This window comes from Lissotriton vulgaris, chromosome 5, assembly GCF_964263255.1.
Source record: "Lissotriton vulgaris chromosome 5, aLisVul1.2, whole genome shotgun sequence".
NCBI classification, from domain to species: domain Eukaryota; kingdom Metazoa; phylum Chordata; class Amphibia; order Caudata; family Salamandridae; genus Lissotriton; species Lissotriton vulgaris.
Genome location: NC_141693.1, coordinates 24,844,700 through 24,861,104, shown reverse-complemented (window position 1 = coordinate 24,861,104; position 16,405 = coordinate 24,844,700). Strand labels below are relative to the sequence as shown.

The 16,405-nt window shown below is 49.2% G+C and overlaps 1 protein-coding gene across 1 annotated transcript in view; it reads right to left on the bottom strand.

The window, feature by feature from the left end:
• The window catches only part of LOC147710033 (uncharacterized), a 77,302-nt gene extending 70,502 nt beyond the window's left edge, over positions 1-6,800 (bottom strand). The window contains exons 1-2 of the mRNA XM_086919930.1: positions 6,550-6,800; positions 3,319-3,591 (exon numbers count right to left, since the gene is read on the bottom strand). Of these exons, the coding sequence (XP_086776056.1) occupies positions 3,319-3,591; positions 6,550-6,673 (397 nt within the window). The 5' untranslated portion in view covers positions 6,674-6,800. The remainder of the gene's footprint in view (positions 1-3,318; positions 3,592-6,549) is intronic.
• Between the last annotated feature and the right edge of the window lie 9,605 nt (positions 6,801-16,405).

Sequence of the window (16,405 nt, the reverse complement as noted above, 5' to 3'; positions counted from 1 at the left end):
ATCCATTCACCCGTTCACTCATCCATTCATCCACTCTTTAAATCATCCATCCTTACATCCATCCTTTTACTCATTCATCCATGCATCTATCATCCACCTTTTCACTCACATATCCACCCATCCTTTAACTCATCCATCCATCCACTCACTCATCCATCAGTCCACCCTTTCACTCATCCATCCATCCATCCATCCTCACATTCATCGAGCCTCCCTTTCACTCATTCATCCAGTCTTTCACTTATGCATCTTTACATCCATCCTTTCACTCATTCATCCATACATTCTGTCACTCATCCATCCAATCACCCTTTCAACCTGGCCATACATCCAGCCTTTCACTCCTGCATACATCTTTCCTTTCGTTCACACATCCATCCTTTCACTCATTCATCCATGCCTCTATCCATTCACCCCTTCACTCATCCCCCACCATTTCACTCACACATCCATCAATCTTTCACTCATTCTCCTTCCTACCATTTTGCATTAATTATGAGATTATGAGCCATTGACAGCTGAGTTGAGGACAGAAGAAGCCCATTAAAAACCCACCCGTGCTGCAGCTGCTAAAGCAGGGAGGGGGAGTTGACGACCCACCTGGTACACCCCCCCCCCTCTGTGTGCACCAGTTTACCTGTGCAAGTTAATGGTGCAAGAGTGCCTATGGTGCAAAAGCTATGACAACCTAGAGAAGGATGGAAAAAGCAGCACACTATACTAAACTAACAGAAAGAGCTCAACATTCTTACACAGAATTGTTCGATACTGTAAGGAAACTTACACAACCAAGATCAATATGTGATGTGATGTGATGTGATACGACATTTATATAGCGCACTACCACTCCAAGGAGCATCTTGGCGCTTAGACTCCACATCTGCCAGCAGATGTATGCGGCTATACTGTCCCCACTAGAAGAGAAATCCAACATGATAATGTCTAGACTGTCCCTACTAGAGGTGACATTTATATGAGTCCTTTGCATCCTGTGTCTGACAAAGTATAGATCCACGTTTTTAGAGATTTTCTGAATCTTTGCTCAGTATTGATCTCACGGAGCTGGTGAGGTAGCTTGTTCCAGGCCTTTACCCCAATCACTGCCAAGGATTTACCTCCCTTTGTCGCCAGCCTGAATTTGGGGACAGTGAGCAAGTTGGCTGTGTCTGACCTAAGTTCCCGAGATGGATGGCATTGCGTAAAATATTTGCGCAGATACAGCGGACCCGGATGATGAAAAGCCCTATAGATAATAGTCAGGACCTTAAACAGAATGCGCTTATGAATCGGGAGCCAGTGCAGGATATCAATCAATCGATGTGTGACAGTATTGACAGATTCTTTTGGAACAAAGCAGAAGGCATCTACCTTGAGGGTTATAGCCCTAGGGTAACTTTGGCTGACCCTGATCCTGTACGGATCCCTCCACACCCCCAGCCCACTATCTCGGAAATCACCCCTCTCTCTTCCAATCAGGTCTCGACCTTATCCTTTCAGCCCAGTCAGGCTCTCCACTAGATCCTTGTCCAGTTTCCATTTGGAAAATGGTCACTGAAGTCATGGCTGATAATATCTCACGTCGAAAAGGGGTGTTTACCCAAAACATGGAATTAGCTTCAATAATTCCTCTCCTTAAGAAACCCAGTCTCAATCCTAATGACCCTAATAATTCTCAGCCGATCTCTCAGCTTTCGCTGCCAGCCAAATTGGTGGCAAGATTCTTGAATCTCCAACTCTCCTCTTTTATTCAGGAAAATCTTCTGCTAGAGGAAACGCAAGTTGGCTTCCGAGAAGGCCACCGCACTGAATCTGCTTTGATTATCTGATCAGAGGTAATCGAGAGGACCTAGATTCTGGAGGTAGGGCTGCACTATCTTATTTGATCTATCTGCGACTTGTGACGCGGTCCACCAATACCTATTATTGGACCATCTCGCAAGAACTGGAGTACAGAGGTTAGCTCTGACTCCGTTGCGATTCTTAATTTCGGATAGGAAACTTTGTGGCTCTCGACTCTTTCGTTTCCAAACCATTTTTCCTCCGGTGTGGGGTCCCACAGGCATCCTCTATCAGCCCGACCCTGTTTAATGTTTATGTGTAAGCCTTGGCTCCTTCAATAGGATCCTTTGAGTTCTCTCTGACCTCCTACACCCAAGACACGCAAACTGTTGTCTCTATATCTAAGAAGGGCAAAAATACCTGCACCAGTTTTAATGCTTGTATGAAGGCTATCGGCACATGGATGAGCAACAACTGCCTAGAGTTGAATTCTGACAAAACGGCCATTCTCTCTGACAACAATACCTCCTTCCGCTCTCAATCTTGGGGGCAAGAGGAACTGGGCTCATCGCCGACTCCCGTCAGGATAGCCAAAAACCTGGAAGTCCTAATGGACTACAAGCTTGCCTTTGGGGAACAGGTTCATTCCTTGACAGCTTCCACCTGTTTTATTCTGAGTATGATTAAACAGAGCTTACATTTTATTTCTTCAGAGTCCCCAAAACTTGTTGTGAACTCCCTGGTCTTGTCAAGGCTGGATTACTGCAGTGGGTTGTACCTTAACATGCAGCAACAACATCTTAGAAAGGTGCAAGTGCTTCAAAATGCTGCGGCTAGGATTCTGTCCGTTATCCCTAAATTCAGCTCTGTTAAAACATTGACCCAGGAACAGGATCTAGATTGAAGCTTTGTGTACAGCCTTCAAGGCAGAACACAACACTAGACCCACCCACCTCAGACCAAGATTCACGTGGTACGTACCTAATAGAACCCTCTGTTCCTCATGTACAAGAACCCTGGTCACGACCAGATTTAAAAAACTCTAAGTGGAGACTTCATCTTTGGTATGGACAAGGCTTGAACGAGTTGCCTCTCTTCATCCGTTCTGCTCCAAACCTGATCACTTTCAGGATAAAGGTGAAAACATGGCTTTTTAACAACTGCGCCCCCTCACGGTTGTTCCCTGTTATTCATTGGAGCCAGCACCGGGACACCTCTGGGCAACTTTATAACATCACATAACATTAACCTCCCACACACAGCAGTGCCCCCTGTGTTACGCTGCCCCTGGAAACCCCCTTTTACCATCTGTGGGGGGAAGGAAATACCAGAGACTACATGCGGGGGGGTGTTGGAGGGGTGCAGAACAAACTTCACAGGAGCATCAAATAAACAACGACCCCTGAGGGGAACACTGCCTCCCCCGCCAGACCCACTCCCACATGAGCTCTGTGCAGTACAGCGCTACCAGTACCTTTCCACACAAGCGCTTGAGTGCCTGGTGGAGGCAGTATGCGCTATATAAATACCATAACCCACCTCTCTGCATACTCTCCTCCCCGAGCTTCAGGTATTTCTTCAGATCCTCGATGCACGTCCCCTCAAGGTACTCCTTATCTCGCTGGGCCTTGGTCCTGTCCGAGTTCCATCGGTCCTGTGTGATCCTGGCCGCATCCATTGCTGCCGTGTAGGTCAGTCTGTCCTTGTCGAGGCTGATGAAGTCGTGTCCGTCGAAGGCATATTGTAGAAACCCCCCAGTGGAGCCGTCGTCCCGGAGCTCACAGCCGATCATCCGCTGAACAATGTGAAGACCTGTGGGGGGGAGAAGAGGAGAGTGAGGGCCCAAGGAGGGAGCAGGGGTCCAACACCTACAGGGAGAGAGTGAGGGGAGCAGAACCCCAAGCAGAGCCCTCCTCCCAGAGCTCGGTGGATTAGGAGGGGGAGATTTGAGGACGGGGTGAAAGAGTGAGGGGATCATGTGATCATGGAGCAGTGTGATAGTCTGGGGCTGAGGAGGGACACGCAAGGAAACCCGCTGGGGGAGCAGAGCCTGTCTTTGAGGGGGAAACAGCAGAGAGCGATGTAAGTGCGAGAACCCCAGAGGTGAAATGAGAGCCTGGGCGGAGAGGAGCAGAGTGATTGACCAAGAGCGGGGGAGATAAAATCCATCACCCCTGTCTCCCCTCGGCCCCCGCAGAGCCGTTCACCCAGAGCTTACAGCCAAACACCACCTGAACCATGGGGAGACCTGGGGGCAGGGGGAAAGAGAGGTGGGGGGCAAGAGGGTCTGAGGGAGCAGAGCGAGGACTGGAGGATAGGGGAGGGATGCGACAGCTCCAGACAAAGAGTGAGTATAGACCTGAACTCCCCCACTTCAATTGAGCTGTCCCGATAATGAGGGGGAGGAGCTAAAGTGAGATTGGATGACAGTACAGAGTATCTGTGGGAGCGTGAACAACCTGGGTTGGGGTGCATGTTACCCCCCCACCATCAGGGCATGCAGAAACACCCATCACAGCTCCTGCCCCTCAAAATGTTCAGTGTGACTTCATCTGTCACCCCGTTTTCCAAACACTCGCACCCCCAAATGCTGCCTCCTCTCTGACCTCTCAAACCACCTCTTCCTGGGTCTCTACATCCCCAAGTCAAGTTCAATTCACAGTTGTACAGCCCTGTGCAGGGGAGTCCCCCCTCCCGTGCCATTCCACCATACTCTTCCCAAACCCCATCACTCACCCCCAGTCTTGATTTGTAATTACTCCGGAGTCACTTACTCCCTGTCTGGTTGCTCCTCCTTGGTGTCACTCACCCCTGGTCTGGTTACCCCCTCCCTCCAGTGTCACTTGTCTACGCTCTGGTTGCCCCTTCCCCCCAGTGTGCCTTACCCCCGGTCTGGTTGCATCCCTCCTCTGTGTCATTTACCCCTAGTAGGGTTGCCCCTCCCCCGGTGTCACTTACCCCTGGTCTGGTTGCCCCTCCCCCAGTGTCACTCACCCCTGGTCTGGTTGCCCCTCCCCCAGTGTCACTAACCCCTGGGCTGGTTGCCCCTCCCCCGGTGTCACTCACCCCTGGTCTGGTTGCCCCTCCCCTGGTGTCACTCATGCTCGGTCTGGTTTCCTCTTCCCCATGTCCGGACCGGCCATAGTGGGCACCCTGGCAGGGTGGGGGTTGTTTTTTGAGTGATGGGGGCCATTTTTGTTACTAAGGTCCGTTTTTGTAGCAGTGTTGCAATATTGCCCCCCTGTAACAAAAGCAGCAGCAGTGTTTCTCACTAGCACCCACCCCCTCCAGGTGCCGGTCCAACTGAATTGCCCGGGCTGGTTTGTGTTCCTAGTCGGCCCTACCCTCCCTCGGTGTCCCTCACCCCAAGTCTGGTTACCTTCCTTCCCCAGTGTCACTCACCCCAGGTGTGCTTGCCCCTCCCTCGGTGTCACTCCACTTGGTCTGGTTTGCCCCTCCCCCAGTGTCACTAACCCCCGGTCTGGTCGCCCACCCGTCCTGTGGGTGGCCCAGGCCTAGGTAGAAGCACAACATCATTACATTTACATGCCTCTTAAGTTGTCTTAACAGGTTAGAATAACTTTCTCTGAAACACCAGTGCCTACTTCATGGGTACACTATAACGACCAACTTGAACATTCAGTACAAGGCCCAATGGTACAATGTGCAAATGTTGTTATTTGTCCATCGTCCGAAAGGGACACAGCTATCGTAAGTAAGTGAACGGTGTCTGCCAGGCTGAGGTCGTGGCACGGAAGCATGGACACTTGTTTTAAATATGAGTGCACTTCTGGTTTTAGACAGAGGAGTCCTCTGCTGTCATTGGTGAGGCCGCTGCTCGATGGAATCTCAGCCTTGCTGACTTCTGTTTTCTTTCTGTGAGAAGGGATGTCCAACTTGTGACCAAGAGGGGACCCTCACACATTTACCACAGGTAATGGGGAGTTAGATCATCCAGTACCGGGATTTGACAGGTCACTCACCCTAGACTGCTACGCTAGTCATCGCATGATACATAGTACATACATAAGCCAGAATATATCAACTGCTTCAGCACAATAGTGGAATTGTATATTCTTTTCACTGTTTTAGTAATGATAATTACACTCGTATGCTTCTGTCTAATCATTTCAGCACATATATTCCGTACAAGGATCACAGTGCTTCAATAAATATTTAAATGCCACTTTGTGTACGCCTTCAACATATCTCTGGGTGTGCACAAGTGACCGAGTGAGAGTTTTCTAGGTCTGTTACCACTATTCCTTGGGAGTCAGGGTTGTCATGTTCTAAGGTTGCGTAATCCATTTGAGACCGGCTCAGGGTTAAGGATACTTACGATTGCAGAGTGAGTTACCCAGACTACAGGCTGACAGGTCCTCAGGGGGTGCGCAAAACCAGTCTGGCACCATCCTGAAGTTTATGTCCAACAAACACACACTTCCTGCAGGGAAAACGGAAACCAGGCGACACTCCATCCCCGGTGCCACTCAACCCAAGTCTGGTTACTCTTCCTCCACTGGTGTCACTTACCCCCGGTCCGGTTGACCCTCCCCAAGTGTCACTTACCCCTGGTGTGATTGCCCCTCCCCCAGTATCCCCGGTGTCACTCACCCCTGGTCCGGTTGCCCTTCCACCCCCGATGTTACTCATCCCTGTTCTGGTTGCCCCTCACCCAGTGTCACTCACCCCTGGTCTGGTTGCTCCTCCCCCAGTGTCCCCTTTGTCACTCACCCCTGGTCTGTTTGCCCCTCCCACAGTCTCACTCACCCTCAGTCTGGTTGACTCGCTCCATCAGGATCCTCACACCGGCCTTGTACCCCTGCTCCTTCCCTCGGAGCATCTCTGTCTCCGTCTCCCAGTACTTGGGGTCCTCGGCAGTCACATTCTCCATCCAGGGGGCCCGGGGCTCCACCCTGCGGCTCTCACTGGTGTAACAGGTGATGGGGATGTCATCCACGTACCCGACCTCAGAGAACTGGGGAACCCCGGGGAGGGACTCAGAGAGACAGTATTGGAAGTACCGGAGGGAGTGCGAGCCTGGGGGAGAGAGGTACAGTGGGTCAGAGAAGAAAGCACCCCACATGTAATTCCTTCCATCTGCTCCCCACACAACACATACACCCCCAGCCATCCCTACCATCAACTGTGCATGTGGCTCTTCCAAGTAAACTGGGGGACCCCTGAGAGGGGCCCGAGAGGGAGGAGACATAAAGGAGGGGCAGGGGCCTGAGGAGGGAGTGGGGGACCTGCAGGGGGGGCATGAAAAACAGATCTCCTACCCCCCACCAACGCAAGACATTGCCCTGTCCTTTCTGTCGAGCATGTTCCTGACCCGAGAGAGACGAGGCTGGTGGGGGGGATGGGGGAGGAACGTGGGGCGGGGTATCTTTCACAAGGAGAGATGGAGGAAAAAAGCATGCAAGTTTGGTGGGGGAGGTAACACATCACATATAGATGCCTTAAAGGCACCACCCCTATGGCCCCACTTGTGTACGATTACTGCCTTCCCCCCCACCTCCCAGCGACCACTGCTCGGCACTTACTGTCTCCGTGAGGTGGCTTACGGGGGTAATGGGGTTTTAGTCATGGCGGAACAAACGGTACTAGGCTTTGATGATACTTTGGGCCTGTGTTTATATAACCCCCCCTTCAGTGGTGTAACCACACCCCTCTAATGATAGGGGGGCCCTAGATTTATCCCCATGAATTACATGGCCACGCCTCTTAGCTTTGTACAAACTCCCCTACATCAGTTCCAACAGAAGAGTAAGAACCACAACCCCCCCCCCAGTAAACAACTCTCTTATCGACGCTACAAGAATTAAAGGCTGAATGTGCCCTGTATTGCCTTTAATGCCTGTAGGTGATACCACTGTATGTACAGCCCTGGGATCCGAAAATACTTCAGGAACTCATAACTGGCGGTCAGTGTGCAGCAGGGGAAAGGGTGGAATCACGAGGGGCGGTCTCCGATAGTCAGCTCTAAGCATGGGTGAATTTTGCAAATTCGCGATCCGCGAATTTGCGGATTTGCGAATTCGCGATCTGCAAAATTCGCGAATTTGTGCGAATTTGCGGATTTTTGTTTTTTTGCGTGTTCGCGGGGTTTTTTGCGTGTTCGCTGGGTTTTTAGCGTGTTCGCGGGGCTTTTTGCATCTTCGCGAGCCGCTTGCATAGCGAAGTTACCCATGCAGTCGTTTATGGGAGAGGGAGAGAGAGATAGATAGATAGATAGATAGATAGATAGATAGATAGATAGATAGATAGATAGATAGATAGATAGATAGATAGATAGATAGAAAGAGAGAGAAAGAGAGGGAAAGAGAAAGGGAGAGAGAGAACGAGAGAAAGAAAGAGAGGCCGGATCTCTGAAGGGCCAGATTCCTGAGTTGCCCCTACAGAACATACAGCTTTTTATTTTTAGCAAAATGCATATGAAAATTGTGCTGTAAAGGTCTCTTTTAGTTGAACCCCTCCTGACAACTCAAAGTGGGTGTATTTGCCATCCTCTACCTTCTTCCTGTTTTTTTATATCTGTAAGTGCTTCCTGATGAGGTTTAATTCCTTGGACAGGTGCCTCGTTGCCTATTTGTAACTATTCTCTGACCCTGCTTCAAGGGTCAGAGCAGGGTCAGAGAATAGTTGCAAGTAGGCAACGAGGCGCCAGGAAGCAATTAGCAGCAGGTGTCCAAGTTGAAGTTAATTTGTTTGTAACCCTTTTCAAAAGGTTACAAAGAAATTAGGTTCAACTTTTGCACCTGCTGCTGTAACCCTTGCTTGGCTGAAAATTCGTCCCCGCTGATTCGTGGATTTTACCGCGATTTCGCGAGATTCGCGGATCGCGGAAAATCCGCAAATTCGCCCGCGAAACGGATTTTACGCCCACCCTTAGTCAGCTCGCCCTTTTATTTTTTTTAAAATACACCAACAAAGACAAATGTGACACTAAATCTGCTCTGGCTTACCTAACTGATCACATCACAAAGAGGCTGCCTTTTAAAAGATCTCTTGGGGTTCAGGCACTTGCTGCAGAGATGTGTGTGCCCACCCAGCAACTATTAGGGGATAATAGTACTGGCAAGATAACTCTGGAGGTTAATGCACTTGCTGCAAAGATCCGTGTTTTATCCAGTCACAGTTTCAAATCAACGTAGCATAAGGGTTACTGCACCTGCTGCAAGGCACATCACGTAACCTACCAGTTAGTGAGTTACTCAGTTTCACATACAAAACTGCCCCCAGCAGCCACTACCATCTACAGAGCATGCTACTTGTCCAACAGACGTGGTGTAACCCCAGAGAGGGGCCCGAAAGAAGAAGTAAAAGTACTAGAGGGGTCAGACGACAGACAGCCCCTCCGACCATATGTAATACCATCCGTCCACACCTCCACACAATACTTACCCCAACCCCCAGCCACCCCCTCCTGCCTACGTGCATGTTATTCCCAGGGCGGGCTCTCTGGTCTCTGGGATACGTACCAGAAGCACCCCTGTCAAGTTCCCCAGGTCCAAGCGTGTTGTCCTGGACCAGGCCAGGTTTTTATAAATGACAGGACTCCAAGTCCCAGAACTCAAAGGAAACAAACATTTGCAATGCAATCATTCCCGCATTTAGAAAGTTAGAGCTCTTAGCGTTGAAAATGACAATGTTTTTTATTTTTGTTTTTTTATTTGCAGTGGAGTGATCATATTTGCATAGCGCTATTCGTATGGCATCTGCACGTGCATTATATTCTTTTCAACTTGACCAAAAACGGCTTGTTAAAATCAATGGCCAGAGTCACTGGCCGCCTTGCCCGGAAGAAGGTGACTGAGCGAAGTGAGTGCCCAGTGTAAAACCCGGTCTAAAACCTGCAGGCAACAGACTCGCATCAGAACAGGATTATTCGGGCTCCTGGGACCGGCGAGTATAGTTGAGGAGCGACATATATTAAAAGCGACAAACAACTCAGTTAATGTTAAGAGCTATACACTTAGGGGCAGATTTACAAGCCCCTTGCGCCACTTTTGCGTCACTTTCCCCAAGTTAAAAGTGACGCAAAAGTGGCGCAAGGGGCTTGTAAATCTGCCCCTCAATATTCCACGGCGACAGTATCCACACTGTTAGCCGCCTAGTTACAGGGCCTCCATACCTCCGCCGGGCTCAGCGAGCACCAGAGGAGACCGACACCTTTCCCACCTTTATCGCCTTTGATGGGTGGGCGGGGCTACTCGTTGCAATAAAAGTCAGTCGAGGACAAGTTGTGTATTGTGGAAGAGGCGTGGCCCTGCATGGGAATAACGTGGTGAATAGCTTCAATCCTTATGGTAATTAGACGACTCTAGAGCACGTCTATTGGCCGGGTGAAGAGAAGTAAGCCCACACGACAGGAAGGAACAAGGGCTTTATTTCATGACCAGCCACAGCAGCTCCCCGGCAGCAACTGCCAGGGACAGAATTATAAGCAGTGTTCCACGCAGGGAACATTCTGAAATACATTGCAATGGCAGGACAAGCAGGCAAGGGGAAAACCCAACACACCTCCCTTTCTACACAAAGAAAAGAAAGAGAAAGAAAGGGAGAAAAACCAAAAGAAAAGAAACAGAAAGAAAAAGAGAGGAAAGCACAAATCAACCTTGACCACATAAAACAGGCAAGGCATCACCCCATGGTATCACCCCATCATATAGTCCTGAAATTTCACAGGAACAGATCTGACTCTGGAGGAAGTTACCTCCAAAAATAATTGGGGCCAACAGGCTCTTTCTTACCTTTACAGGTATTGATTTAGAAAAGCTTCCACCTGAAGGTAGACAAAGGAAACAATAAAAGGACTTGGCACTGAAAATGAATGTGCCCATCTCTAATGCAATTGGTGCTCATATAAAGTGCTCTGATACATTCGGGTTGAGTTCACGCTACATAAAACTGCAAAAAAGAACGAGCAGGCAGGTCTGATGGAAAGAGCCCTGGGGTTCTTTAGATTATTGAATATTCCAAATGTTCCAAGTCCGCAGAGCATGCTGACGAACAAACCAGTTTTCAACTTGAGAGAGCACGCTTTATTGTACAGATTGATGAATTTGTGGCCCAAAATAAACACATATTCTCTGTGCAGCCTGCACGCAAAAAGAGATGTAGAGGAGTCACTTTTTGCAACATGCCGTAAGTTAACAACAAGTGTCTTTCAGTCTGCATAAGTGGTTTTAAATCATGGATTTAGCAAGGAAAGCTGAAAGCTGCAATATAAAACTGTTGACTTGGGATTGCAGTTATGGTGTTGCATATGTTGCGATGGCCGACCAGGAAAGATGGCAGCATGGGCCGGAGGGGGGTATGTGAGCAAGGAGGCAAAAGATAGCCAGAGATGGCCAACCAAAAGAACCAATTGGTGAATTCTGCTGGGAGGGAACCAAGCACCCAAAGGCAGGACATAAGGACACTATTGACCAACCAGAGTAAAGAAATTTCGAAAGGCAGGCAAACCAACCAACCAAAAGCGCTGGGCGTGCTGAAAGCCCATAGACTGAATACAGCATGCCTTGCAGAGCAGCACATGCGCTGTCTATGCTCGACCTAAAAAGGCCTGGCATGGAGTACCACATCACACACGGACCTGAGAAGAAAGACAGGTATGTGCGACGGTGGGGGGGGGGGGGTGAAGAACAGAGGGTCAGAGACCGGATATCACAGAGCAGTAGCAAAGCCTCCACCCCTTGTGTGTCAGCACACAGGTGTGGGGGCAGCAAACATACCAAACCCCTGACAATAGATAGATAGATGTGTATTTTGTCAAGTTATTTAAAACCATCACAATAGAAAAACAGCAATCTGGAAAAAAGGAACTAAAACTGAACAACAGACAGTTTATGGCTTAATCCGTTGATATACGTAGCAGCGCTCGACTCTGTAGGGAGGCAGGTCCAGTGCAAGGCGCGATGACGACCACATGAGATTAAAAGAGCCATCAAATGAAAAGAAATTAACCTACTCCATACATGGAAGGTGCAGAGTGAAACACTGTCCCCTCCCGCAAAGGCCACTCTTCTCTCCATTGTGTGCAGTCACAACCCCACCGTCCTGAACACTCATTCATACCAAACACTGCCTCCTGGCTGTCTCCTCCCACTTGTCCGTCACTGGTCCAAAACAAACAGAGGTGACGCGGGAAACAGGAGTGGAAGAACTAGAAGGTGGGGGTGGGGCAGGAGGGGGCAGAAGAGAAGGAGATGTGGCGTTACAGCAGAGCTGGTGCTTTGAAACTGTGGAACGATGTTTGAGACATCGGCTCAACACCCTGTGATTCTGGGCAAATCACTTAATGTTTGTATCCCAAAAAAAGATCTGACCTTCTGTAATATAATCTGGAGCTCATGCGCTATATAAACTACAGAGATAAACAGGATTAAAGGCCAGGCCTCTGTGTGTAACCCTGTCCCGCCCCCTCTCCACCATGCATGTACCCAACCCAGGGAAGGTGGAGGGCAGCAGACCTGAGGAGCAAGGGAACCAAGACGGTGAGGGTAAGGGCTGCTGCAAACACTGCAGCCCCCCATGTTTCTCACCCCCAGGCTTCCAGTGGGACATAAAGTAGGCCTGGGCACCCAATAAGAAGTGGCCTTCTGTCTTCATGTTCTCCTGTTTCGGGGGAGGGGTTCTTGGTTTTATTTCAAGTATTAATCTTCTTGACGCGTCTCCACCTCTAAGTCTAGCACAGCACAGTGGGATTGGGCAGGGTTAATGGCGGATCTGTAACACTGCTCAATGAGAAACCCCAGGAAGGGCACGTTCAGAGCCCTGCAATACACTGACTGGGGGTATCTGCTTTGGGGGTTGCGGGGGGTTTAAACCCCTTACATTCACTGGCCGAGGGTCTTCGCGGCAAAGGGGTGGTTTAGAGCCCTCACATTCACACTAATTGAGGGTCTCTGCTGTGAAGGGTGGGGGATTTAGACCTCTTACATACACCGATTGGGAGTCTATGCTGCAGCCGGGACACGTTCGAGCCATTACATTCACTGATTTAGGGTTGCAGCTGCAAAGGGTGAGGAAGTTTAGAGCCCTTACATTCACTGATCAAGAGTACAGGGTGAGAGAATCACAGCAGCAACACAAGAATGTCAGGGGACGGGGCAAGAAAATGGCAATTCTCAAACTAGTACGCAGAGCGAATCTTGATTTCATTAAAGACAACAGAGGCTAACATTATGCAATACATTTTTATTGCTGCCCCAAAATACAGCCCGTTCAAGAACAGTAATACATCATAAAGCACTTAGAATGTTCATGAAAGCATATTAATATCCTGCGGACAAAGACATCCTCCTCTTTAGGTTGCGACGAACCAGGAAATGAGCTACTTCATGGACTTCTGTTGAATTTTATAAAGCACTGTTGGAAGGGGGCGACCTCAGGGGTCAGGATTGCTCTCCTAACCACCCAAGACCCTCCTCTCCCACAATTCCTGCCGAGTCTTATCGAGGGAGGGTCCCCACCGGGGAGGACCGATTGTACACACTGTCGGCACACCACACTTACGAACGGACACCACACCGTGAATCTTTATCAAGTATGAACTTTATCAAAGGTAAAAAGGTAGCAATATACAGCGATCGAGGGATCGTGAAAGTCTCGCAACACAAGGGAACAGATTGATCAAAACAAGCAAGCTGGATGGAATTAACTTTGCTACAGGTTTGTAAAATAGTTCAGGACAATAGGTATTTGTAATTACTTTGGGCCCGATTGACAAAAGTGATCTGAGACAAAATCCTAACTTTATGACTTTCGGTATTCACAAAAGGCATTTAGAAGTAGTAAAGTTCGAATTTTGTCCTAAGTTTGCCTTAAGTTTTGGTCTTAAGACAAAATCCTAACTTAAGTTAAACTTAAGTTAAGCTTGTTAGGATTTTGTTTTCAGACCAAAACGTAAGACAAACGTACGACAAAATCCAAACTTTACTACCCCTAAATGACTTTTGTTAATACCGAAAGTGGTAAAAATAGGATTTTGTCTCAGATTACTTTTGTTAATTGGGCCCTTTGTGATTACTTGTCAGATTATTCCTGAGAGTATTTTTTAGATTACTTTTTCTACTCGATGTGATATACCTAGATTTCCTCTGGGACATTTTCTAGATAAAAAGTAAGTAAAACAGTTTTGCATTAAAAAACACAGTTGCTTAGGTTTCCGTACAAACACAACTCAACCCTTAAAACATTTTCAGAGGAAAACAGTCATTGCAATACTTTAGAGAAAAATTAGGTTATCTGTTTGCAGGTAAGAAATGGTATTTAGGGTTGAGTTTCTGGGGTTAGAACAAGTGTTCCCTCAGAGTAAAGGATACAATCAAAAAACACCCTCAGCTTCACTAGGGTGGCCAGGTGCAGAGTGCCAATGTTAGCCTATGGGGTTAGGGGGCCTTCAGTTGGTGGCTGCTCTTGGGCAAGCCACAGGATTGAGGGAGCAAAGCTCAGGGCAACAGAGTACCCAGGTTAGCACACAAGCTGCATCCACAGCAGCACAGGGGCGGCCGGTGCTGATTTGGAATCGGGTGGCCCGTTGGTTTCAATGGGAGATCTCCAGTCGGAACAAACACTGCAGGTTCAGCCAGGGAGGCTTCTTAGAGGTGACCACCAATTGGAGAGGTGAGGTGGGATGCAGGGGGTTGCCTGGACACCATTGGTTGGGCCATCCAAGGCTGTGGGGTGTCGGGTGCAGGGGCGTCTTTAGGTGTCAGGTTTCCTTACCAGCTCCTCTCGCAGTTGTGGGGACCCTCCAGATAGAGGCTGCAGGCGTCATCAGGAGGCTTGAGGTAGGTCAGGGTTCACCAGATCTCAGGTCAGGATCGCTGGAGAGACCTCCTTGTGGTGTTGGGCCACTGAAACTCAGGCTGTGGGCTTTGTGTGCAGAGTGATGCAGACTCATGGATTCAGCCGGAACCAGATTCTGATTCTTGAGCAATGAGGGTGATAACTTGAGACAACGTCTCTGTAGGGAAAGCAGAGCTGGTTCTGTGGGTTCTGGGGGGCTGTTTGCTGCAGGACACAGCGGAATTCCGTTGGAGCAGGTCAGGGTCAGGACAGGCCGGTAGGTCTGGTGCCAAGGCAGTTGGTGTCCTACACCTCTTCTTTCAGCATGGCTGTTCGGTCCTTCTTCTTGCTTCTCTCAGGAGGCAAGGTTCGGGGTTGCCGCTAATTACTAAATTTAGGGGCGTTTCAGGTAGGTACAGGTTGGGACCAATGGGTCCCTTCCTTATGGTGGATACACCCCTATTATGCCACCCTCCAGTGGGAGGGGTGCATAAGCCTCTTTCTGGTTGGCTGTGTCCCCCAGTCTTCAAGATGGCTGGGACTGAGAGTTGTGCTTTTCCTCCCCTCCTCCACCTGAGGGGTGGAGTTGGCAAAGGTGGGCACACCTCTCCTCCTATCTAGGTTTTCCTGCCAATTCTCCCTCCCAAAGTGGGGGTTAGAACCGGTGGGGGCCAGTTGCTGGAGTAGCAAATGGCTTGGTCAGCTCACAAAGGCAGCAAGCCTTTGAAGCTTCCTCTTCTTGGACCCTGCCCGTCGTGGGGAGGAGGCTTGACACCTCTGCCCAGGATGTGCTTTATTTCAGGATCCCAAGAGCCTGAGGCTCTCGACCCAAGAGTCCAGAAACTTGTCTGGTGGTGGCAGCTGACGAGCAGGCACTCAGCCAGGACACTAGAGTCAGGTCGTTTTTCAGGGGACATCTCTAAGAGGCCCTCTTAGTGCATTTGTCATTAAATCCCACACTGGCATCAGTGTGAGTTTATAGGGCTGAGACGTTTGATACCAAACTTCCCAGACCATATACTCTTTATGGCTTTACTGCACTTACAGTGTCTAAGAATGGACTTAAACACTGTATGGGGTATTGGGCTCATGCACCTGACCCAGCTAGAGGGGTGTCTTATCTATACCGTAGGTAGTGGGTTGTAGGCATGGCACACAGGGATGTGTGCTATGCCGACTCTTCACTTTGTTCTACACCAAAACACGCAGCCTGCAAAGGCAGTGCGAGAGTGTGAAGGTACAGGACATCTAAGGGTGGTCCAATAAGTGCTGTAGCCCTTAGAAGCCTTCTCTGGTCACAGTGCCTTTAGTATCCAGGGTACCCTTCACAAGGGACTTACATGCGGCCAGGGTGTTGTCAATTGGGGGGCCAAAGGTACAGTTTTAGGGAAAGAACACAGGCTCTGGAAACCTGATTGTCAGCAACCCAGGGCACACTTAGTCAAAGAGCATCAACATCAGGCAAAAAGTGGGCGGCAACCAAGCAAAAAGGGTCACTTTCCTACAGAGAGCATATGCACTTTAGAACTGATTAGCAGTTGTAAAGTGCCCAGAGTCCCAAAACCAGTGAAAAAAAGGTCAAAACAGGAGGTAAAAAAGCAAAAAGTCTGGGGGTAAACCCGCTGAAAAAGCCAAGTCTAACACTCCGATAGCAAATTCAACATAACAAGGTTGCCAACTTCATTGATATCCGCTTAAGAGAGAGGTATGTAAATATTGGCTGGCTAGGAGCCAAAGAGCTTGAAAATCAAATTGACATCCCAGAGGGATTCATAACGTGCCTTAGGGGGTCTCTTCAACCTCACACCCTTCATCCCTCTTCTTATTA